Source organism: Dendropsophus ebraccatus, unplaced genomic scaffold (genome assembly GCF_027789765.1).
Source record: "Dendropsophus ebraccatus isolate aDenEbr1 unplaced genomic scaffold, aDenEbr1.pat pat_scaffold_819_ctg1, whole genome shotgun sequence".
Classification (NCBI taxonomy): domain Eukaryota; kingdom Metazoa; phylum Chordata; class Amphibia; order Anura; family Hylidae; genus Dendropsophus; species Dendropsophus ebraccatus.
In genome coordinates this window covers 31,870-57,694 of record NW_027210418.1, presented here as the reverse complement: position 1 = coordinate 57,694, position 25,825 = coordinate 31,870, and the positions used below count along the sequence as shown (strand labels likewise).

General features: G+C 48.0%; 1 protein-coding gene across 2 annotated transcripts; it reads left to right on the top strand.

Moving 5' to 3' along the window:
- The first annotated feature begins 56 nt into the window (after nucleotides 1–56).
- On the top strand, nucleotides 57–25,750 carry LOC138780360 (X-ray repair cross-complementing protein 6-like). Of its 2 annotated transcripts, XM_069956699.1 has the most exons (13): nucleotides 57–138; nucleotides 2,001–2,103; nucleotides 3,497–3,606; nucleotides 5,097–5,235; nucleotides 11,233–11,487; nucleotides 15,247–15,430; nucleotides 16,671–16,854; nucleotides 17,662–17,830; nucleotides 18,032–18,193; nucleotides 21,745–21,874; nucleotides 22,784–22,881; nucleotides 23,082–23,195; nucleotides 25,029–25,750. In XM_069956699.1, the coding sequence occupies exons 2-13, from the start codon at nucleotides 2,001–2,003 to the stop codon at nucleotides 25,247–25,249; spliced, it is 1,869 nt and encodes a 622-aa protein (XP_069812800.1). In that variant the 5' UTR covers nucleotides 57–138; the 3' UTR covers nucleotides 25,250–25,750. The 2 variants fall into 2 exon arrangements, with proteins under 2 accessions (XP_069812800.1, XP_069812799.1); XM_069956698.1 differs by lacking the exons at nucleotides 57–138; nucleotides 2,001–2,103 and having other exon boundaries at nucleotides 3,527–3,606.
- Nucleotides 25,751–25,825: the final 75 nt, after the last annotated feature.

The following is a 25,825-nucleotide window of genomic DNA, read 5'->3' as shown; positions in this document are numbered from 1 at the left end:
TGGAGTGGGGGGGGGGGGGGGTCATCCTGTATAATATATTCATATGTGCTCCTGTGTCAGACTGGAAAGAATACACCACTTCCTGCAGGACATACAGCAGCTGATAAGTACTGGAACACTGGAGATTTTTAAATAGAAGTAAATTTACAAATTTGTATAACTTTCTGACACCAGTTTATTAAAAAAAAAAAAAAAAAAAAAAAAAAAAAAAAAAAAGAAGCTTTTTAAGAAAAAACCTGCCATCCCATCTTTTGGAGGCTGTATCCCATGTTCACTGCACAGAATACACAGCAATGACTATGAGGAGTTGGCCTCTAAAACACAAAGGTTAACAGGGAATGGGGCAATACTACTTACCCCTCCAGCTCCCCCCCATGACGGCCCACTCAGCCGAACACTGGCCGTGGTGTGCTGTCCCGGCTCAGGCGGATTGGCTGTCTGGCTTGGAAGTGGCTATGGTCAGCTGGGGACATTGGGGGAGCGTGGAGAGGTAAGTATATGCTCTTATTATTTTCTATATTACTGCAGCTATATAGAAAAAGTTTCTCTCTTCGGACAGTTCCTGACATGGACAGAGGTGGCAGCAAAGAGCACTGTGTCAGACTTGAAAGAATACACCACTTCCTGCAGGACATACAGCAGCTGATAAGTACTGGAAGACTTGAGCATTTTAAATAGAAGTAAATAACAAATCTATATAACTTTCTGACACCAGTTGATGTGAAAGAAAAATATTTTCGCCGGAGTACCCCTTAAAAGAGTTGTCCGGGAGCCAGATTTTTTTTATATATATTGCTCCTGGTGCATTTAAAACAATAAACCTGTTATTCTTAGCGGAAGACAGCAGCAACACCAGAGGAGGACACAGAGGGAGCCTGAACAGGTAAGCACAACATGTTTATTGTTTTATATGCACCAGCAGCAATATCTTAAAGGGGTACTTCGGCCAGGGGGCATTTTTTTTCCTGGTACCGGGGAGGAGGAGGGAAATGACATCCACTCACCTCCCCGATTCCAGCGGCGGACTACCCCTTTAAAACTGAATGACCGCTGGACAACCCCTATAGAGAACCCCTTTAATGCAGCTGCTGGACTGTCACTTCTGTTTTTTATCCACAATGTAGATTTTGTTGGTCAGAATCTTTGCTGTGGATTCCCATGAATGTAACATCCTTGGTGTGAATGAGTCCACAGGTCCCATGTGTGTCCAGAACTCTAGAAGAAATCAGTTTTTAGGGGCCAGTGCACACTGAGGAATCGGCGCTGATTCCCCACTGAAAATTCCGCCTTTAATATTATGATGATAGTGTGTGAATAGACTACAATGCTGTAAAACGAACTGCTTATATTCCCACAGCCTTGGTAATATGTCTTTCCTGCTCCATCATAAGACTGGAGAACATGTGGCCTATCTACCCCTCTAGATGCAAGTGCCTCCTGCAGTCTCTCTGGGTGCCCCACTGAATTATCCTGCTGCAACATCCGACCCTTGATAGGCTGTGTTGGATGTGGTGGCCGGATTGCTCAGTGGAGGACCTGGAGACACCACAGGAGAACATAGGGGGCAGCATGGAGAGGTCTTTATTATGTTGTATGGAAGAGCAGCACTATATTTAAGTAGTTCATTGCCAGAGTACCCATTTAAAGGGAAAGAGCCTTGACTTGCAGATACACTTCATCCATTAGGTGGCAGCAGAGGGCAAGCTGTTTTCCTTTTGGATGAGAGCTACTTTTCATCTTTTCCCAGTGGAGCATGGTTTGGTCTATAAGACTCCACATGCTTCTTCAGTCCATTAAACTCTTACACTGAAACTACCAGGTATAATTGGTAATTTGTATTTCAGGGGTAGGGAACCTTGGCTAACAGGGCAGCCATGATGGGAGTTGTAGTTTTGCAACAACTGGATTAGAAAGTTTCATCATAGAAAATGATAGGATCGGCCCAGTTTCTGTTACTTTGTGCAGCTGCAGCTATATCATTGTGTTCCCCTTCCTTGCAGATGTCTGAAGTAATGACGGAATGGAGATCCTGCTGTGGTAAAGAAAAAGGTGATGAGGATGAAGAACAGGAAGAAGAAGAAAAAGCAAAACCTGTCGGTAATAGTCTCTGCTGGAAATTGTTTGCTAAGAATTAGTGTGAGGGTGCGTTCACACCACTACTGTGCCCTCTGTGGGGTGTATAGTGCAGCAACCTGTTAGAATGGGATGACAATATATATAGGCACAGGCAGACATGGGCCCCCCCCGTCTCCCTCCGGTGCCGCTCGCCCCCCCCCCCCGTCTCCTTCTGGTGCCGCTCGCCCCCCCCCCCCGTCTCCCTCCGGTGCCGCTCGCCCCCCCCCCCCCGTCTCCCTCCGGTGCCGCTCGCCCCCCCCCCCCCCGTCTCCCTCCGGCGCCGCTCGGCCCCCCCGCCTCCCTCCGGTGCCGCTCGGCCCCCCCCGTCTCCCTCCGGTGCCGCTTGGCCCCCCCCGTCTCCCTCCGGTGCCGCTCGGCCCCCCCCGTCTCCCTCCGCTGCCGCTCGGCCCCCCCCCGTCTCCCTCCGGTGCCGCTCGGCCCCCCCCCCCCCCGTCTCCCTCCGGTGCCGCTCGGCCCCCCCATCTCCCTCCGGTGCCGCTCGGCCCCCCCCGTCTCCCTCCGGTGCCGCTCGGCCCCCCCGTCTCCCTCCGGTGCCGCTCGCCCCCCCGTCTCCCTCCGATGCCGCTCGGCCCCCCCATCTCCCTCCGGTGCCGCTCGCCCCCCCCCCCCCCCCGTCTCCCTCCGGTGCCACTCGGCCCCCCCGTCTCCCTCCGGAGCCGCTCGGCCCCCCCGTCTCCCTCCGGTGCCGCTCGGCCCCCCCGTCTCCCTCCGGTGCCGCTCGGCCCCCCCGTCTCCCTCCGGTGCCGCTCGGCCCCCCCCGTCTCCCTCCGCTGCCGCTCGGCCCCCCCCCGTCTCCCTCCGGTGCCGCTCGGCCCCCCCCCCCCCGTCTCCCTCCGGTGCCGCTCGGCCCCCCCCCCCCCCCGTCTCCCTCCGGTGCCGCTCGGCCCCCCCATCTCCCTCCGGTGCCGCTCGGCCCCCCCGTCTCCCTCCGGTGCCGCTCGGCCCCCCCGTCTCCCTCCGGTGCCGCTCGCCCCCGCCCCCCCCCGTCTCCCTCCGATGCCGCTCGGCCCCCCCGTCTCCCTCCGGTGCCGCTCGCCCCCCCCGGTCTCCCTCCGGTGCCACTCGGCCCCCCCGTCTCCCTCCGGTGCCGCTCGGCCCCCCCGTCTCCCTCCGGTGCCGCTCGGCCCCCCCCGTCTCCCTCCGGTGCCGCTCGGCCCCCCCGTCTCCCTCCGGTGCCGCTCGGCCCCCCCGTCTCCCTCCGGTGCCGCTCGGCCCCCCCGTCTCCCTCCGGTGCTGCTCGGCCCCCCCTGCAGATTTCTACAGAAAACATTTCAGCATTTTACTTTATTTTACTCTTTACAATTATATGTTTGGAAGTTTACTACTTTGGTAATTTTTTTGTGTTTCTATGCTGCAATAGATTTTCGCTCTGGAAGCCGGGATTGTCTCATCTTCCTCATTGATGCCTCTAAACAAATGTTTAGGAGCCTGAGTGATGGCGATTTCCCGCCGTTTGATATTGCTCTGCAGGTAAGGATCTGTCACCTGCACTCCTATCCCTGTTGGTATTACCGTCATATGCTTCCCTGCATTATACAGAGCCAGTGTTATTTTTAAGGTGCTGTTCAGATGGGTCTGTAAAATATTGACATAGTTTAAAAAAAAAAAATGCTTTTTTAAAATTCTTTTTATAGATGGGGAAACGCCTGTTAATATGTATGGAAAACCTTTCCCCAATGTGTATTGCATCAGTATGTCATCAGAAAAGCATCCAAATATAAAAGAATAAGTTCAGACCTGGCAGATTTGGTGCAGTTTGTGCATCATAAATCCGATGTGATTTAAAGGGAATCTGTCACTAGTTTATGCTGCCTTAAATCAGGGCAGCATAAACTAGTGACAGAAATGCTGAACAGATCGGTGTATTAATTACATCATTCTGTTCAGCCATTCTCCTAATATGCAGGAGAATAGGATTCTTGCCACACCCCTCCCCCCGCCCTCCAGCTGCTGATTGACAGGTGACTGCCTATACACAGCATGGATAGATAACTGCCAATCAGCAGCTGGTGGGCGGAGTTTTCTGCTTCTCATGAATATCCAGGACTACTGGGCTCATGCACATAATAAAGAGGACTACTTATTGTCCATGTTATTCAGGAGGATATCTCTGGATCAGCTGCACAGAACAATGTAAGTGATACATCATTCTGTTCAGCTTCTCTATCACAAGTTTATGCCACCCTAAGATAGGACACCATAAATCTACTGCCCGAGTCTCTTTAAAGGGAAACTCAAGAGAATGATGGTTGACCTTAGGGAAATCAACCAAAAACACTGCAGAGACACCATCACGTGTTTCTCAACGCCAGTGACTCTAGGAATGTTGCCCCCTAGGAAATCAAATATGCAAAAATACTGCGGACACCATTGTGTGTTTCTCAACATTAGTGAGCTAGCCAGACCTTCTACGGGGAAGTAACAACCAAGACAATGGGGTCTCCCTTTAAGGAAACCACCTTCTAACAAGCCACAGTCAAAAATGACAGGACCTGGGAAATACCCAAGCAAGGTGCCCATCCACAGACAGCTGTTTCGAGGTATTTGCCCCTCATCAGTGTGTAGTAGGATTCTGGCCAGTGGGAGGAAAGTCTAGTAAGTACATTCAAGAGAATAATGGTTGACCTCAGGGAAGGTGGTTTCCTTGGCTGTAGACCCCCTTGGCTTGGTTTTTCCTTCCCGGTAGAAGGTCTGGCTAGCTCACTGACATTGAGGAACACGTGATGGTGTCGCTGCAGTATTTTTGCTTATTTGATTTCATAGGGGGCAAAGTTCCTAGATTCACTAACGTGATGGTATCTCTGCAGTATTTTCATACATATCAATGCGCTCAGCTCCTCCTGCTCCATAGCATTTTCATGGTGATGGTTTTCCTTTAAGGGGACCATCTGACCGTCCCAACCATACAACACTTTCTTTGTCACTTTTTTTCTTTTGATGTGTTTTTTTTTTTTTTTTAGTGTATCCGCAATGTGTATACCAGCAAGATCATCAGCAATGACCGCGATCTCCTTGCCGTGGTTTTCTTTGGCAGTAAGGAAAGCAAAAGTGCTGATTCTTTCAAACACATTTATGTTCTTCATGATTTGGATACACCAGGTAAGAGGGTTATGTTTTAACAGACAGAACATCTGTTTTTCCCTGCCCCCTTAGCACTGTCTTCCTTCCATGATTTCACTGTGAATTCACATGTACAGTGGTGTCTGGTAGCTTAATTCTGATGGATTTTTGATTTATTAGCAGCAAGTAGAATCCAACGTTATTGCCTTAAATACTTATTGTTCAACTTTCTGGCAACATAATAAAGAAGTTATACTTACCCCTCCGTGTGCCCCCACAGAGCCACCAGCTCAGTCAGTGACAGGGTATTTCTGAGCCGGGTCATGATATTGCAGCATCGGCTGCTACAGGAGGTCAGCAGAGGACCATGAGTGGTGGCTGGTGGAGAAGCTGAACAGAATGATGTATCACTTACATGTGGAGCTATTTGGATATATCCCCCTAAATAACACGGACTCTGAGCACTGCACTCTAGTTATCTTCATTATGTGCGTTTGCTCAGTAGTCCTCCATATTCATGAGCACCAGCTCCCTCTGCTCCCTGGCAGATGATTGGCAGTCATCTATTTATATTGTCTTTCTGTACTGTGTATAGCAAGATGCGATGCCCTGGCCCCTGGGGGCCACTTCCGCAGTGCTGGTGTTATGAGCGGGCAATGACCGGGGCAGCTGCAGGGGTTATACTTGTCACGGTATAGGCCTGAGGGCGGCACAGCTGTAGAGCCGGTCTGTGGAATCTGCGGGTGATGATGGGCATGCGATTCTTCGCTGCACCTAGTCAGGGCACCAGTTAGTGGACACCAATGCCAGGGTTCAGTAACAGCGGTTTTATTATAGATGAGGTAACTAGTAGCAACAGTTCTGTCCGGATGCAACCGGGTATATAGCAGGCTTTGACAAATAAGGCAGGAGTGGTGCTGCATAGGCTGTAAGAATACGTGCCGGATGATGGGAGTAGGAGTATGAGAGGAATAGCGTTGCTGGGTGGATTAGCTTGAGAATAATACTTGCTGTGAATCCTTGCAGCGATGAGGAGAGATAACGGAATGACACCCAGATGAGAGAGAAGAATCCGGTCACTTGAGCAGGCAGATACAGCCGAAGACTGGTATATAGCAGCAGACTTAGTCACTCTTCTGTGGGAGAGGATAGAACCACACAACCTCCTTGCTTGGAAGCAGGGGCTGAACTGACTTGTCAGCAGGAAGTGGGAGGTCACATGGTTGCTCCTGGCCAGAGCTAGTCAGCCATTGGAGGAACCATGGTTACAGGTCACGTGATCAACAGCCTTGCATACCACTGTACACTGTAATAATACACAGGAATACATGAGAATACACATGAGAATGCACATTACCAGAGAATACTAGGGGAAAACCAGCAGCAGTTGCAGTGCAAACACTTACCAGAACAGGCATTGACACAGCAAGAGAAATGGCCATAATAGGAGTAGTAGTCTGCATGTTCTGGGACACTGCATACCTCCCTAGCAAGTTTGAGCCGACCTCGGCGAATCTAGAAGGCAGCAAACATGAACAGACTGGACAATCAAACAACAGGAATGAATGATGAGAGTGAGTGTGATGAGGTGTGTGTTTCCCACGCCCAAGGCACAGGTGAGAAGAGAGAGAGAATGAGAAACCCTAGTGGCAGGACTTCACCTAGGGGTGCCTAATGTACTCTGGCGACCAGGTAGCTAGTGCGTGAACCATCTGACGTGTAAGCCAGGACAACTTAACTGCTGGCGGGTGACCCTCCATATTCTAGCCAGTTAGACAGTAGGTTTTCTGTTAAATGTGTTACCCTACTGGAAAAGAACTGTGAAGACCTGTGTACTACCTTGGCGTGTCTGAGTAGTGTCTTGGATACCTGGAAGAAAAAAGAACAAAATAATAAAAGCAAACATACATGGGGAGCTCCCTTTCATACCACTCAATCACACACACAAGCACTCCACAGGCCAAACACACGAAAAGGTATCCAAGGTGCGATATGTATGGACAAGTGTGAAGGTTAGGTATGACTATGTGTGATAACTACTGTGTTGGGACAAGACAGAGGTGAACAAATACTGGAAACAAAAAGGAAGGGAAACACAAAAGACAACAAATACTGCGAGGTCTTGAGGAGAACTGGCTCATATAAATCTGAATGAAACCTGAGAGAAATCTGAATGAAAATCTGTGAAAAATCTGCATACGAACTGGCTCAACTAAATCTTTCCAGCTATAGAGATAATATAGACAATAATGAGACTGGATGAGAAAATACACTCCTACATAAACTGGACTTTCTCTGAGGTATATATATATATACTGACTTCTCTTACTCAGAGGAGGAGCTATCTGACTGGAAAATATACTGTTTTACAATAGAGGCGCTCTACTCTGAGGCAATCTATGTAACCTTGTGCTTACTCAGAGGAGGAAATACAAAGACTTTGATAACACTGGAATGCAATAGTACAATAAGTGCAATAATGAAATAAGTGCAACAATACCCTGTGTGGAACACACAATCACAGGAAAGTGCATTAGGAAGGAATGGGTTAAGTGTCTCTGTTAGGAAGAGTCTCTTTTAGGCAATTAGACATCGTCCATGTAAAAGGCTCTGGGACAGGCACTAGAGAACCTTTTGTTATTGTAAGTGTCCATCAGCTCACGGCTGGTTAGTACAGGGAACTTGGTCAGGAGGACCAGGCACGAACCTTGAACGTTGCATAGCAGGAACCTGAAACAAAACAGTCATATGAACAGTAACAGTGAGAACAGTTAGGACGGCCATGTCGGCCTAGCTTCCCAGAGAAGCGTACTCTTGCCCGGGGTGTGGAGGATCAGTCGGCTGCCAGATAGCAATCGTGGCTTCCCCATTGGCGGCCATGACCTCTGCCCGATGATGCTCCCAGAGGGCTTGGAGCTGGTGACGCCAGGCATGCAGAATGGCAGCCTTTTGGACCTCCTCTGGATCCGGGGTGCCCTCCGGGGACACCGGAGCGGTGTGCATCTCGTCTGGGGAGTCCTCCTCGGCCTGGGTGAGCTGCGAGTCCGGAGGCTCTTCCTTGTAGCCGGAGAGACGGGAGAAGCCGATGAAGAACTGCACCCCTGTGGCAGCTGTGGGCATAGGAATAGTACCAGTGGGGCTGGAGTGACCGGGTCCCGGAGGAATGCTGGTCTCAGCTATGGTCCCCTCAGTCTGATCAGCAGAGGCCGGGATGAAGGCCCGGCGAAGACTTCTGTCGTCCGACGGGGCAGCGCCCCAGCTGGTGTCGCTGTAGGATGGGAGCGGTGCTAGCAGGCAGCCAGGATTGCTCCCCGGCAGCTCCGGTATCACTGGAGCTGCGGCTGCAGGCAAATGTTTCTCGGGGGCCGCCATCTTGTCACGCTCCAGCGTGTCTTTGAGGAGGAAGGAGGAGGAGCGAGAGGGCAGAAAGCTCGACTCCCCAATCTGCCCAGCAACTGTGACATCAGCGGCCTGATATAGCCAATCAGGGGAGGCAGCAGCAAAGTCTATGGCGCGGGGCGATTCCCGCGCTTTGGCAGCATGGCGGTTAACCCCCTCCTCTCCGGGGTATGGTGCAGCCAGAAATTGAAGAGGACGGCGGCCATCTTGTGTACTGTTTAGGGCCCGAAACACTTCAATCACCCCCATAGTAATCGGCAAAGTCTCTAGGGGGTTTCAGTACAGTTCTGGGGGCACTGACAGTTGGCACAACACAGTCTGAATCCTGTTCGTGACGCCAAAAAATGCGATGCCCTGGCCCCTGGGGGCCACTTCCGCAGTGCTGGTGTTATGAGCGGGCAATGACCGGGGCAGCTGCAGGGGTTATACTTGTCACGGTATAGGCCTGAGGGCGGCACAGCTGTAGAGCCGGTCTGTGGAATCTGCGGGTGATGATGGGCATGCGATTCTTCGCTGCACCTAGTCAGGGCACCAGTTAGTGGACACCAATGCCAGGGTTCAGTAACAGCGGTTTTATTATAGATGAGGTAACTAGTAGCAACAGTTCTGTCCGGATGCAACCGGGTATATAGCAGGCTTTGACAAATAAGGCAGGAGTGGTGCTGCATAGGCTGTGAGAATACGTGCCGGATGATGGGAGTAGGAGTATGAGAGGAATAGCGTTGCTGGGTGGATTAGCTTGAGAATAATACTTGCTGTGAATCCTTGCAGCGATGAGGAGAGATAACGGAATGACACCCAGATGAGAGAGAAGAATCCGGTCACTTGAGCAGGCAGATACAGCCGAAGACTGGTATATAGCAGCAGACTTAGTCACTCTTCTGTGGGAGAGGATAGAACCACACAACCTCCTTGCTTGGAAGCAGGGGCTGAACTGACTTGTCAGCAGGAAGTGGGAGGTCACATGGTTGCTCCTGGCCAGAGCTAGTCAGCCATTGGAGGAACCATGGTTACAGGTCACGTGATCAACAGCCTTGCATACCACTGTACACTGTAATAATACACAGGAATACATGAGAATACACATGAGAATGCACATTACCAGAGAATACTAGGGGAAAACCAGCAGCAGTTGCAGTGCAAACACTTACCAGAACAGGCATTGACACAGCAAGAGAAATGGCCATAATAGGAGTAGTAGTCTGCATGTTCTGGGACACTGCAAAGACAGCTTTCAATCAGTAGCTGGAGGGCGGAGTTACTGGTAGAGCATTAAGCCCATTCTACTGCATATCAGGAGCACAGTTGCCCTTTTTCAGGGCAGAATGAACCTGGAGACAGATAATTTAAAGTGTTTTATATTTGTAAAGGAACTTAGCTAGACTTTCATATGAGTATGTAAGGCCGCATAGCGCAAGGTGGCAGCAATACTATAGTCAGTGTCTATCCACAACTGAGTGTAGACTAGTTGAAAGGTTATGAAGGTTCTGAGCTACCAAACTGCCACTATCTATAGCTTTTGAGTTGTAACATGACCCATTCACTTGTATCAGTGATGGAGTTGCGTGACTCAGTGGTTCCTGGGTACCTGACTGGTAATTGCTATGTAATCCTAGCCTGGGGGTCTGATAACTGTAAATGAGCGCCGATCTGCTAGATTGGCACTCGTTTACTGGGCCTATTACACGGCCCAATAATCATTTAACAAGAGCTGCAGGGACATCGTTACCGGTCCCTGCCAGTGATTGGCCTAGTGGCCTGTCAGCTAAGACAGGCCGCTCTGAAGCTGCAGCGCGTGGGGCCCAGGGAGAAGCAGAGCGCAGGAGGAGCCCTGGAGCATGGATAGGTAATGTATGCACTTTGCATATCGTCAGCCGCCGGCTGCGCTCCGCTGTTACACGTAGCGATGTGCGGTCGCTGCCCAACGATTATAGGTCCATACCTATATCAACGATCAGCCCATGATCATGGTCATCAACTGATTGTTGTGTTTATTATGCAGAATGATAATCGGCCGATTTTCGTTCCGTGTAATAGGGCCCTTAAAGGGACTTATCTTTCTATGTTCTTGCATTCTTTTGCTAGAAGCCCACAAATGAAGGAGTCTAAGTAGTCCCCTCCATTATATTCTTGAGCTAAGTTGTTCTCTCTATGCATCAGCACGCCCAGTTTGTGGCTTACAGTGGAGAAATACAAAGGAGTAGAAAGGTACAAATTACAGATTTGGAATGAGCTTCCTTTATCCTACTTACAGATGACTTAATTTAGGGTTTTGAGAAGGGCGCGTTGGAGGTGACAGAGTATTTTTAAAGCATTACTGTCATCAGTCATGTCAAAAGTTATTGATTGCAGGTATCTTGCACATGCTCTACTGATGATACACGCCGGGCATTGGATGGTTGTCTAAGCAGCTATAGTGTCCTGCAGTGTCTCTCTATGCATGATAGCAGATTGGGCAGGCAGTACAAGTAAGCTTGGAGGATCTGGTTTGCTCTTCGCTGCTGCCACTGCTCCTCTCTCCCTCCATTGTGACATTACTGTTGTGGCTGGCAATTATCTGGCTTGTAAGCGTACATATATCATTACAGAAAGCCAATTTTCCTCTGGGTCATTACTTGTTGCCGTATGTGAATATAGGTGCACAGCGAGTCTTGGACTTTGATAAATACCGAGAAGAGAAGGGAAGAGAGTACTTCTCTGAAACCATCGGCCACTCATCGGACTTCTCGCTGGGGGAGGCTCTCTGGCACTGCACAAATCTCTTCAGCAACGTCAAGATGAAGTTAAGTCACAAAAGAATAATGTTGTTCACCAACGAGGATAACCCGCACGCCGGGGATTCTGCTAAAATCACACAGGCCGTGACCAAGGCGAAGGACCTGCGTGAACTGGGTAAGATATGGCGAGAACTTTTCACAAGCATGGTTTAAAGTGTCACTGTTGTTTCAAAAAACTTTGGTCTGGGTCTGAGTGTTCAGTCCTGTACTGATCGTGAGAACGAGCCAGGAGACGTCACATGATGAGTCGGGCTCACAATGTAAGTCTAAGAGCTTGACTCTTTTGACTAACACAGAGCGGGGAGCAAACGCAGCACGGTTCTCTCCCCGAGCACTCGCACCCGGACCGGTCTGAACTTTTGACATGTCTCTCTGTTACATCAAAAAAAAAATTTTAAACATATTTTTATTTAGATTTTTCATTTTACAACACTTTAGCCAATGTGGACGAACAAGCCCACTAAAAGAGTAGGTAAGCAAGATATAACCAAAAAGTACATAGTAAGCTCTCACAAGGCAAGATTTGTAAATATAGTGCTTCAAGTGTCATCTCAAAACTATATCAGTAACTTTGTCAAACTGAAACTGTCCCGTCCCCCCCCCCCCACTACTCATAATTCTCTGACTTTTCGTAGGTCACGGCTAACTGAACTATACCAAAATTAGGAATTAGGGATAGGGATTCAGAACCCTTCCATTTTGTGCTTATGAAGTAACTTTCAGTTTTCCCAGTGAGCCTGCCACGTCCTGTAGCATATACCATCTGGTAGTCTTAAAAGGTTGCATAAGTTGGTGTATCTCATTCTGGGAGAGGAAATGGCAAATGAAAGATCTCCATTTCTTAAAGAATCCTTTAGTGGATTTTTCCTTAGAGCGTTGGACTTCTAGATGGTCCATATGCATATATCATTTAACCTGACCTACCACCTCTTCCACTGTAGGCATGAGGGACACCAACCATTTGGACAGTAAGCATCGTTTCGCTACCAGTACAAACACATGCTGTAAGAGGGTGATTTTGTCAGTCTGTTGTGTGGTGTGGAACAGTAGAAAGAGGGGGTCCATCAGGATGGTCACCCTCAGTTTCTCCCTCAGCGCTTCCTTTAACTTGACCCAAAAATGTTTGGTCATTGGACAGGAGATAAGCCCATGCACCACATCTGTAGATCGCTCGTTACAGTTTGGACAGGCCTCAATGCGGTCGGACCGTTCTGGAGTCTTGGGGAGGGTGAAACCATATGTGGCATGGTGGATCAGCTTAAATTGGGTTTCTCTCCAGTTGTCATTGATCACTGCCCTCCGCACCGTCATCCACCCCTCCAGAATCTGTTTACCTAGATCTTCTTTATTAAAGTATGTCTCCCAATATCTGAACACCTTAGTCGTGGGGAGCTTAGAGACCTGGCTTCTGATTGCCCAGTACAGGTGGGATAGAGAGTGAGAAGGCTTGGATACCTGTATTACCTCATCTAGAAAATTGGATTGTGTCAGAGACTTAAGGTCCCGCACTCTAGTTCTGAGAAAGGAAATAATTTGGTTATAGAGGAGAAAGTGACCCGCAAGTTCAACCCATATAACGTCCCCGGATCCCTACCCACTAATATCCCGAGGTATCTTAGATTGGTGCGGGTTACCTCCACCGGAAAGGATGGGGTGTCCCAAGACAAGGCAGAGGAGCCACGAGATAGATCTAATAACGTGCTCTTAGCAATATTGATCCTAAACCCTGACCTTTTACCAAAGTCTGTTATACAGTCAAATACCGTCACCAGGTCCCTCACTGGATTTTCCAAGAATATAAGCAGATCATCTGCGAACAGGGCTGTCCTGACCAGGATATTACCCATCTTAATCCCCTCCTTACTTCCTCTATGGTGACAGGGGCATTTAGCATATTTCTTTCCTCATCCGTCAGATTGGGGAGATGGGTCCCACCTAACCAGTCCCTAACAGGTTCGTCCGTGGGGGGGGGGGGGAGGAGTCAGAGTAAAGTGTCTGAAAAAGTCAGCGAAAATGGTATTGACTTTGGATGGGTGACTGTGCGTGGTGCCGTTATGGTCTTTAAGCAATTGGATGTGATGGGTTGCATAGGGGCCCTTTGCCAGACTAGCTAATAGTCTCCCTGGCTTCTTGCGTGTCTAAATAATAAGCCGTCGAAATGAGAGCGGTAGATATTTTCTCTGTTCTCCAACCAAAGTTCATAGGACGCTTTGGCTGCCTGCCATTGAGTCTTAGTTGTAGGCGTCCCCACCCTTAAAAAATTAGTGTAGGCGTCGCGCAGTTTCTCACTATATTCTTTCAGTTTTTGGTGGATCAATTTCTTTTTAGTGGCTACGTAGGCCATAATGCGGCCCCTCAGTACTGATTTTGCCAGAATAACTGTGGGTTGGACATGTGACCTGCATTATGGGAGGAATACTCCATCCACCACCCCTTTAATAATTCCTTAAAGTTCTCGTCTCTTGCCAACCCTATCGGCAACCTCCAGAGGTAATCTGTGCCTCTAGGTAACTTGTTGAGGAAAGAGGGAGATACCGGTGCGGGGTCCTCAATCTTAACCAGATGGGTGCAAGGCACTAGGGTAGGTGACAAAAATCTAACCTGGACCAGGAGTCATGCAGGTGTGAGTAGTGGGTAAATTCTCTGGCGTCAGGGTTGGTCCACCTCCAGATGTCAGTAACCCTTACCGCGGTCCCCCACTTTGGAAGCGTTAGATCCCTCGATCTCGGAGCCAGATGCGCAGGATTTTGGGCCAGGTGAGAGGAGGAGACAGGAGATGAGAGGGGAGGGAAGAGTGAGACGGGGAAGAGGTGGGTGAAGGGGCAAGCGGAGGAGGGAGGATATGGGGGTAACAGACAAGAAATTAGTCACAAAGACTGGAAGGCGACGGCTCCGAGTCCGTTACCCGGGGGCTTTGTCCCCGATTGAATGCGGTCAGTTTCAATAAGATCAGTTTTTCGGGCGCACAGTGGGGTCAGAGTTGTCAGCTTCGCCCCTCGATGTTGCTTCTCCCCGGTCTCCCGCAGGTGGAGATTGTCCACGCGGCGGCGAGTGACCCAGGGCCCACGGTGGGCTGTGTCCTAGGTAGTCTTTCAGGCCCTCGGCAGCTTCATCCGCTGTGGAATATGAAGAGAACGAGCCATCCTGATGGAACACTTTCAGCACTGCTGGGTACAGCAGAGCAAAGCGTACTTGCTGGTGAAAAAGTGCTGTGCATATCGGAGAGAACAGCTTCAACCGAGAAGTCTCCGAATATGAGGATTCTGTGCCCCTGTATCTCCAGCTTCTCCCTCCTCTTGCGGAAAGCCCTTTGCAGTGCCACTTTATCCGTGAAGTCCAGGAATTTGATGATGACCTGCTTCAGTCTTTCTTTCTGGTTTAATCCCGGGGGAATGCCCTCTCCTGGTGCCTGGCGCAGATAAGAGCCTAACCGGTGCGCGCTCTCAACTTTGCACGGGTGAGGGAGGCCCAATAGCTGGGGGAGGGTCGTCTCGCATAAGTGTAAAAGGTCTCGCTGGCGGACAGATTCCGGGACCCCCACTACCCGGAGGTTGTTTCTTCTCGATCTGTTTTCGAGATCCTCCATCTTTTCCCATAGGCGCTTGGCATCCTGCTCCATCGCCTGATAGCGGGAGGACATAGCCTCTGACATGTCTTCGACAACACTGATCCTCTCCTCAGCTGCCATTATGTGCGCGCCATGCGCCATGCGCCACGGAGCCGAGCTGAAGCGCTCCCTTATTGCATGGCGCCGAAATCGGAAGTCGTCAAAAGTTTTTTAAAAGAATAGTGACACTTCAATAACTTTTGAAAAGTTACATGTAGCGAGTAGACTGGCAGCTTTTACATTCTTATGATTTTGTGATATATTCAGGGATTGTCTTGGACCTCATGCATCTTGAAAAAGAAGGCGGTTTTGACATCTCTCTGTTCTACCGCGATATTGTGAATACCGATGATGATGAAGACCTTGGCGTACAGTATAAAGCTTCCAGAAAGCTAGATGACCTCATGAGGAAAGTGCGAACCAAGGAACACAAGAAGAGAGCATTGTGGAGGTAGAGGACCAATGTTTAGCATTCTTCATATAGCCTGTATTTGTTACATTTGAAGAAAGGTTTCATAATTGCTGAGAGTTGTTCTCTCTTGTTGATGTTCATTGGGAAACACAGCACCCTCCTAAATTCTGCTCTTGTTATCTAGCTTGTTCTCTGCGTCCAGGGTGGTTAGTCTCTGGATCCCACTTATATTAGGGTTATCTTAGGGTTAATGTTTCATATGTTTTGGTGTTTAATACTTTGGTGTCTTCTACTGCTTATGTACAGACTGGCTTAGCTTACTGCCTGTAGGGAAGATATAGGCTGGTAGGAAGAGCTAGCAATTCTCTTTATTAGTGCTTAGTGTCGCCCTCTAGTGGCACCAGGCTATAGGCACGGTGCCTGCGTCCCCCAATGAACATCAACGAGAAAAGAATTTTACTGTGAGTTTTTACAAAATCTACTTTTGCTCCCTCTGAGATCTAGTCGGGTGTATCCACAATTCTCACAACACTTTAAGGCCACGTTCACACTTATTATGACAACGGCCTTTCTGTGACTCGCCCGTGTCACAAAACGGCCGGCGTCAGTGAAGTTTATATAAACTTAATTTCTATTGAATTAGGATGCAGGCACATCCGTGTGTGCCCGCATCCCAATTAACCATTGCACACAATGGAAAGTGCGTCTGAAGCTGCACTTTCCATTGTGTGAACTGACAGGTCTGTGCGTCCGCCATTTAATGAATAGCGGTAGCACAAAACTGACATGCCAGTTTTCGTTGCGGCCACTAGGGATCCCAGCCGGAGTGTATACCATGTGTATACACTCCAACCAGGATTCCATTCATTTTAAACGCGACGTATCTTTTGTATTAATCACGGCCGTTGTTACAATTTGCAACAACAACTGTGATACAAAAGATATTATGTGAGGAATGGCCTAATACTTGGGTTGCAGGGCCATTCTATGGCCCTTCTTCCCTGCTTGCGCTCTCTTTGCGGGGTTGGAGGTTGCTGACCGACACAGTGTTGGTTTAGTGTAGGGACTCATGTGATCCAGGGGACCTGCACGTGGTACGTGAGACAATATGGTTTGATCAAATTATATACCAACATCCTGGCGGTGGTATTTAAATGTGGCCGAGAGGCATTAGTGTCAGCCATAGGTGTGAGGTGCAGCAGCTCCTTTCTCTCCATGTCCGCTAATACTTTAATACTCACAGCTAATATGGTGGTTTTAATGATTTTTCGTACTGCAGAATCCCTCTGAAGCTGGCTGATGACCTCTACCTTGCAGTGGGAATATACAACCTCATCCAAAAACCTAAAAAGCCAGCCATTGTGAGACTGTGCAGAAAGACCAACCAGTCTGTAAAGACTAAAGTAAGACTATTGAAGGATTCAGGGAGCCTCCGGCATCCTAGTGACATGAGGAAAGCTCAGGTAGGTAAGGTGATGGCAGAAGCACACTTCAACAAATACCAGAATAATAGCAAAAAATACTTTGTCTCCCGCTCTGCCTTGTCCAGACATCATTTGATGTCTTATCCAAAGCCTGCCCATGTATCATAAGGTGCTCATAGCTATTAGCATATACTATTATCCTCAGACGCTTTGCAGTATATAGAGATAACTAAATGTGTGTAACAGCAGTGAAGCCGGAGCACAAAGCAGGGAACGGTATTGGGAGTTGTACAGGATATAGAGAACGCATCCAAGGATGCTGGAGGGCAGAAGAAACGTCCTTCCACTTCAGATAGGGTTGGGGGGGGGGGGGGGTTAGTGTAGAGAAGCTACAAGTAGAGGAACATCCAGCTGACACTTGGCTACTCATTTGCCTATAGTCTTTGAGTTATCAGGACTTTCTTTTTGCTTTTCCTGAACGCATGATCAGCAGTATTGAGTTCAGTGGGGTGAAAATGGGGACAAATTGTGTATAATATGTCGCTACAACTGGAAAATATATAAACTGCTTTGAACCACAGAAGTCAGAACTTTTCTTGCATTGGGTCTACACTATGGCGGAGATTTATCAAACATGGTGTAAAGTGAAACCGGCTCAGTTGCCCCTAACAACCAATCAGATTCCACCTTTCATTTTCCAAAGAGTCTGTGAGGAATGAAAAGTGGAATCTGATTGGTTGCTAGGGGCAACTGAGCCAGTTTCACTTTACACCATTTGATAAATCTCCCCCTGTGTGTCTGGTGCCATTATTGGTGTACCCATCACATTCATTTCTCTGTGGCCAGACATACGGCAAGCAGCAGATTGTGATGGAGAAGAAAGAGACAAAAGAGCTGAAGAGGTTTGATGATCCGAGCCTTGTGCTCATCGGCTTTAAGCCTATCAGTTTGCTGAAGACGCATCATTTCATCCAGCCGGCACAGTTTGTTTATCCAGAGGAATCACTGGTCAGTGGTAAGTCCTATACTGGACATGAAGAAAAAAAGATGGTCACCTACTGGGGATCCTGGATCCTGGGCATGATCCATCACACTTGACAATAAATGTGCACGCTTTGTAGTCCTTTTTAATGTCTTTGGTTTAACATGCAATAGACAGAACCCATGTTATAGCTGTGCACTAGCTTGTACATGAAATGGAATATTTTCTTTTAAGGTAGCACCACTCTTTTTCAAGCTCTGCTCATTAAGTGCCTGGAACGCCAAGTGATGGCTATTTGTAGGTATACTCCCTGCCGAAATTCACCACCTCGCTTTGTGGCATTGGTCCCGCAAGAAGAAAAACTAGATGATGAAAATGTACAGGTAAAACCTCCAGGTGAGTGCATTACAGAAATTAGGTTGATGTTAAAGGGGTTGTCCAGGCTTAGAAAAAGATGGCCGCTTTCTTCCAGAAACAGCACCACTCCTGTCTTCAGTTTGGACGTGGGTGTGGCTCAGTTCCATTGAGAATGTGAATGGAACTGAATTGTAATACCACACACAACCTGAGGACAGGGGTGGTGCTGCTTTTGCAAGAAAGTAGCTGTGTTTTTTCTTATCCTGGATAATCCCTTTAAGGCTGTATTCACATATCTGTGATATATGGTCAATAAGCTGACTGTATATCAGAGACTGAACTGTTACTGAATTGCAGTTAAAGCTCTGCACAACTGTACTAACACAGCTATGTCAGTTCAGTAGCAAGAGGATTAGCTGTTATGGTGTTTACTGTATCATAATGAATTATAATGCAGGGAAAGTAGCTGGACAACCCCTTTAAGCATGGAGTCTGGATGTTCTCCAGTCTTTGTGTCCTCTGGGGACTCCATTCACACTCTTAGAACATGCAAAATGGTTAAAGGGAATCTGTCACTTTTAGATCCTGCTCAGAGCTTAAAGGGGTACTCCAGGCAGGGGTTATTTTTAGGGTATGGCCGGGGAAGGGGTGTAAATAGAGGCTGCCGGTAACTTACCTCCCCAGTTCCATTGCCGGGTCCCAGATCGGGTCGCCCCGTTCTTCCGTCTGGCCACCGGTTTCTTGTCTGAGCTGCGGCTTGAGATGTGACGTCTCAAGGCAGCTCAGCTATTCAGTGGTGGGAGCAGAGTCCCGCCTCGGCCTCTGAATAGCTGAGCTGCCTTGAGACATCACGTCTCAAGCCGCAGTTCAGACCAAGAAGCGGCGGCCGGATGGGAGAACAGGGCGGCGCGATCAGGGACCCAATGCCGAAACCGGAGAGGTAAGTTACCGGCAGCCTCTATTTCCACCCCTTCCCCGGCCATACACAAAAAAAAAAAACCCGGCCAGAGTACCCCTTTAAGTCTAAAAAAAAACAATTCCTCCAACCACCAAACGGGAACGGTTTTGAAACACGTTGGGACTAAATAAATTTTTTTCATCGGACATCCATTTTCCATTGTCTGTCATCATCAGACCTGCGTCTGGTTACCTGTTGCCTGCTGTCTGCCAGATGAGTTACCTTACCTATTCCTCTCACCCTTTGTTGATTGATCCTCACCATGGAGCGCTGTCCATTTTCCTCTCTAAGGCCCAGTTCGTACTAAGCAAAAACGGAGGAATCCCGCCGTGCTCAATGTCCTGCAGTGAGTGGATGGGAGGGCGCGCGCGTGTCCGCTCCAAACGCTCTCTGCTCAAAGAATTCACACGTCAATTCTTTGAGCGCAGAGAGGATGAAGCGGACGCGCGCGCCCTCCCATCCACTCACTGCAGGACACTGAGCAAGGAGGGATTCCATGGCGGAGAGCTCCGGCTGCCTGTTTTTGCTCAGTGTGAACTGTCTTAGTTTCTCTACAATGTAGGTGATGTTGCCTTGATAATTAACAGATAAGAATTGGGGGGGGGGGACCTGGAAAACAGCCTTGTCAGTACAGAAGGAGGCTCTTTTATAAAACTTATTGCAGAGTTCCTTATATTTGCTTGTACTATTGATTTGATTTCTGCAAAGTTGTTTGAAATTACAGCTACACTTTAACCCCTTAACGACACGCCCTTACTGTCTGGGCCTTAACGCAAGAGCACGAGCTGAGCCCGCCCCATAGCGGGTGAGGACCGGCTGCTATCTGCAGCCAGGCCCCCACCCTCAATGGCGGGCCGCCACAATCGGCACGGCTGCCCGCCATTAACCTCTTAAACGCCACTATCGAACCGCGGTGTTTAAGTATAAATGACCGGAGCATCTCCGGTCACTTAGCGATCGGGACCCCCGCAGTGTGTCTGCGGGGGTCCCGATCGCATTTCCTGACTGCTGGAGGTCTCTTACCTTCCTCCATGCAGTCCTCGGATCGGTCATCAGAAGATCACAGATAACACTGATCCCTGCTATGCTATAGCATTGAAGGGATCAATGTTATCTGTGATCTTCTGATTTTCCAGCCCCCCCCCCCCCCCAATTCTTATCTGTTAATTATCAAGGCAACGTCACCTACATTGTAGAAAAACTAAGACAGTTCACACTGAGCTAAAACAGGGAGCCGGAGCTCTCCGCCATGGAATCCCTCCTTACTCAGTGTCCTGCTGTGATCCAATATATGTAAGTGATAGTTCCCTAAGGGAACTATAAAAGTGTAAAAAAATAAATAAATCAATAAATGTTTTACAAAATGCCCCAAAGCCCCTCCCCCAATAAAAGTGAAAATCACCCCCCCTTCCCATTTCATACATAAAACACATAGAAAGTAATAAAGTTAATTAACATACTATATACCGTAGCGTGCATAATCGTCTGATCTATTAAAATAAAACAATACTATTCCCGCACTGTGAACAGCGTGAAAAAAAGCAGTAAAGAAAAGCAGAGATTTCTTTTTTTTTAATGCCATTTTTTGTATAAAAAAATTTATAAAAAGCGATTAATACGTTTGATCTAGAAAAAAATGTTACTAATAAAAACTAGAGATCATGACATAGCCCCATATGACTTCATAGGTGAAAAAATAAATGCGCTTTAAGAGTCACAATAGGACCATTTTAAATATGCCTATTTGCAAAACAAATGGTTTACTGCTAATAAAAATAGTAAAACGTTAGAAAACCTAGTAACCTGCATATCGCTTTGTTCAGACCGACCTAAAGAATAAAGGAAAAATGGCAGTTTTACCGCAAAGTGGATTGCGTAAACATGGAGCCCCCCAAAAATTTGCGGAATCGCATTCTTTGACCCAAGTTCACCCCATAAATGATATTTTGGGGGTTCCATCATTCATTTTATGGCAGATTGAAAGATGCAAAGTACAGCTGCTCCTGAAAAAAACAAGCCCTCACATGGCCCTGTAGGTGGAAAAATGAAAGTTATGGGTCTTAGAAGGCGAGGAGAAAAAAAACAAAAACGCAAAAGTGACAATTGGCCCGGTCCTTAAGGCCATTTCAGGCTCTGTCCTTAAGGGGTTAATGCTATGTTCCCATGCTGTATAAACAACTGCTGTTCGCACTGTGTCAGACTGGAAAGCACTGAGAGCACTGTGTCAGACTGGAAAGAATACCCCACTTCCTGCAGGACATACAGCAGCTGATAACTATGGGAAGACTTGAGATTTTTTTTTAAATAGAAGTAAATTACAAATCTATAGAACTTTCTGAAACCAGTTGATTTGAAAAGAAAAATATTTTTACTGGAGTACCCCTTTAAGGAACACCTGAAGTGGATTTCTGCTGATTCATAGAGGTATAGAAGAAGGTGACCCTGGGGTATCCATCTATCTCCTGTCCCAGATATAGCCCTTTTCCAGTCTGACTATGTCTTTCATTCTAATCTTGAACTCATCAGGTGTGGAATGAATCCATTACGAGGCAATGATTGTACGAGCTTCATACGAAACACACTGTGTACCACAACAGCAACACTAATATTCCTGATTGTCTATTCAATTTAGGCTTCAATCTCACTAGCTTGCCATATGCCAATGATATCCGCAAATGTGACTACCCCAAGGTGGTTCCGCCTAGTAAGGAGCAGGTGGATAAGATGAAGGAGATTGTCCATAAGCTGAGCTTTATGTACAGGTACGATGGGGTGGATATTAGTGCATTACTGTTATATAGGAGCCGGGATAGTGAAGTAGAACGTGACCTGAAAATCACACTCACTTTTCTGATACCAACAATGGTAATTTGTGTTGGAAAATGTATTGATGAACAATTATGGATACAGTGCTTGTGCCACCATTGAATGTGATCAGAAACTGATATTCTAGGGATAACTTTACAGTACAATACTGCAGGAGGAGACCAGAGGGATCTCTTATTAAGGAGTTCTCCCATCTTCTCTTGTTATCCCCTATCCATACCGGGACCCCCACTGATCTCCAGAGCGGAGACACAATCACCCTGCAATGAATAGAGCCCTCAATATACCCTGAACTCCATTCATTCTCTATGGGGCCTCTGCTTTTGAGTTGAGCACTCAGAACTTTGTGGCAGCTGCATAGAGAATAAATAGAGGGCAGGCTGAGGCGGCCAGACAAGCACGGTGAGTACTCTGTTCATTGCAAGGAGATTGGATCAGTGGGGGTTCCGGTGGTCAGACTGCAAGCAATCAGCTTCTTATGCCCCATCCTATGGGAATGTCCCTTTAGGAATATGTTTTAATATTTAGTCATGTAAATACAGAATAGTAATTTGTAGAGATGAGCGCACCGGGTTCGAGTCGATCCGAACCCGAACATTCGGTATTTGATTAGCGGTGGCTGCTGAACTTGGATAAAGCTCCAAGGTTGCCTGGAAAACATTGATACAGTCAATGACTATATCCATGATTTCCACATAGCCTTAGGGCTTTATCCAACTTCAGCAGCCACCGCTAATCAAATGCCGAAAGTTCGGGTTCGGATGGACTCGAGCATGCTCCAGGTTCGCTCATCTCTAGTAATTTGCCTACACTCTTATTAACCCAATAATTTCATGGCGATCTAGGAGCGACGCATTTGAGAATCCTGTACTACAACAACATTTACGTAACTTCGAATCCCTCGCCCTTAATTTGACGGTCGCAAAAACCAATGATCTAACATGTAAGATTTACCTGGCTTCCTCCTCACTGATCTAGTGTTCTAATGTGGTATAAGTGCATTACATGAGCATGAACCACTTTTGTATTGTGCACTTACCTCGTTTTTGTCACGTAAATGGCGGTGACAGTGGTCCGGGTATACAGTAGGACTCATGATGTCCTTAACACTTTAACATGTTTTTTTTTTTTTTGTAACTCCAGCACCAAAGACAGACATGATAGATAATCTCATGGGATCTCTGGCAGAAGAATTTAAAGAACTAGTTTACCCTCCTGGGTATAATCCAGAAGTCAAAGCCGTGAAAAGAAAACAAGGTGAGAAAAACAGCACATGAAGTTTATTAGTATTGCATGGAATGCATTTTAAAAGGGTATCCCAGCCAGAAGAACTGGTAGCGTATACTGTAGATAGGATATGCCTTTGCGTGCTGATCATGGGGGAAAGGGGGGTGCACTGCAGAGAAATTCGAAGCCCCAGCCTTTTAGCCTTCACAGGGACAATGGGGTGAATGATCTGGACGCTTGTCATGCTAGGAAGGACCTAGAGGAATGGCGGAAGTGACCTAGTTTTGCATTCCGGCTTGCTCATTGGTCCAGGAATGGTCAATTCTGTTAACAAGTTCTTCAGTTGAAGGAGAAGTCCGGCCAGACCTTTTTTTTTTTTTTTTTTTTTTAGCAAGTGCTGGGCTGGGGAGGATAAAGAAAATATTATGCTCTCAACTCCCCCACTCCTGCGCTTGTCGCTGTATACCGCCGCTCCGGTCCCTTGACGCTTTTAAGTCTAAGCGGGGACAGGTGACTTAAGAGGTGTAAGGAGAAGGGGAGCAGTGACAGGAGACACCGAGGAGCAGAGAGATCAGTGTAAGCACAAGGGGAGCAGTGACAGGAGACACAGAGGAGCAGAGAGATCAGTGTAAGGAGAAGGGGAGCAGTGACAGGAGACACTGTGAGGAGCAGAGAGATCACTGTAAGGAGAAGGGGAGCAGTGACAGGAGACACTGTGAGGAGCAGAGGGATCAGTGTAAGGAGAAGGGGAGCAGTGACAGGAGACACCGAGGAGCAGAGAGATCAGTGTAAGGAGAAGGGGAGCAGTGACAGAAGACACTACTGAGGAGCAGAGAGATCAGTGTAAGGAGAAGGGGAGCAGTGACAGAAGACACTACTGAGGAGCAGAGAGATCAGTGTAAGGAGAAGGGGAGCAGTGACAGAAGACACTACTGAGGAGCAGAGAGATCAGTGTAAGGAGAAGGGGAGCAGTGACAGAAGACACTACTGAGGAGCAGAGAGATCAGTGTAAGGAGAAGGGGAGCAGTGACAGGAGACACTGTGAGGAGCAGAGGGATCAGTGTAGTAGTGTAAGGAGAACGGGGGAGCAGTGTCAGGACTCCAGTGTCCAAGTTCTTGCACACAACTCACCTGCTGCCTTCTTCACCTCCACAATATGGACGGGCCTGCAGACCTGAGGTGTCAGTAGGTGGAGCCGGCCAGGCCACCCTGCACAGGAGGACCCCAGGGCAGCAGTCAGAGCAGGTAACAGGCCAGGGCATATCTCACACACACCACAAATAGGAGACACACACATGCGGCAGACAGCTGGCCCAGCACTACTACAGAACATGGTCTTCTTCTCCTCCTCCTCCTCTTCTGAGCCGTCAGCGACAGCATCTGGCAATGGGTGCACTCTGTCTGCTGCAGCATCCAGACCGGCAGTGTGTGTGTTACTGTGTAGATGATGACGCTGTTAGCGTTTGCAGGCAGCCCTCAGTGTCAGTCAGCAGCTCTCATAGTGTCTAGTGAGGGCCCTTTTTGTAAGACTTATAAACAGCACAGCGGCGGCCAGCCCCTGTGCTATAGCTTTACATTAATACAGAAACTTAAAAAAATGCAGACCAGGCGGCTCCTGGGCTGCCAATCAGGGTAGCCCACCAGGCATTTGCCAGATCTGGCAGATTACCAATCCGGGCCTGGTTTGCAGCTCTATTGTACTGAAACGAATAGAGCTGATTTGCAATACCATACACGACCCGAGGACAGGGGTGGTGCTGTTTTTGCTGTGTTTTTTCTTATCCTCAATAATCCCTTTAAAGCTGCATGCACATATCCGTGATTTATGGTCCATATGCAAGTTGTGTCTCATTTTTTTTATAGGTGATGATGGAGGCCAAGCTGCAAAGAAGGCCAAGACCGAAACCTCCATTTCTGAAGCAGATCTCAGAGCCCACATCAAGGATAGAACACTGGGAAAGCTGTCCATACCCGTGTTAAAGGAATGGTGTCAGACTTTTGGGTTAAAGGGTGGGAAAAAGCAGGAATTTATGGATGCACTTATAGATTACTTTGAGAAAGACAACCAGTCAAAGAGTGCCTAGACTAAACTTCAGGTGCATGGAGTTTATACTGTATAAAGCAGCATGTACAGTGGGTGAAATAAGTATGTAGTGTTTAAGCAGCTCTGCCTAGGATGGCACCTGTTCACTGGTTGTATGCTGTTTGTTTAGTGCAATAACATGAAGATGTGAGTAATGCAATAGTGCCACCTGCAGTCTTCTAAGAGATCTGCTCCAGTTAGTTGTAGAACCACAGGAGTGGTAGGACTCCAATGGCTACATCCATGTTTTCAAGTCTGCAGGATTTAAATGCTTAGCAAACCCGAACATACTGGATTTATACTCACATAGTTGTTACTGATATCTGGTGAGAATTTTATGTCGATAGCACCTTTAGGCCAGATTCACATGTAACGTATCCGTAGCGGGTTTCACGCTGCGAGGTCGCCGAGAAAGCTGCTGAGGATGTCTCTCCTGTCAGTGTCAATGTGATTACATATTGGCATCCTGCTGCGAGTACGTAAGTCCCGCCCCCCATTAACCCCCCATCGCCGGCAATAACCTTTACCTGCTCCACGCTCCAGATGCATCTGAGGCTCCCAGAGATCGCGTACAACC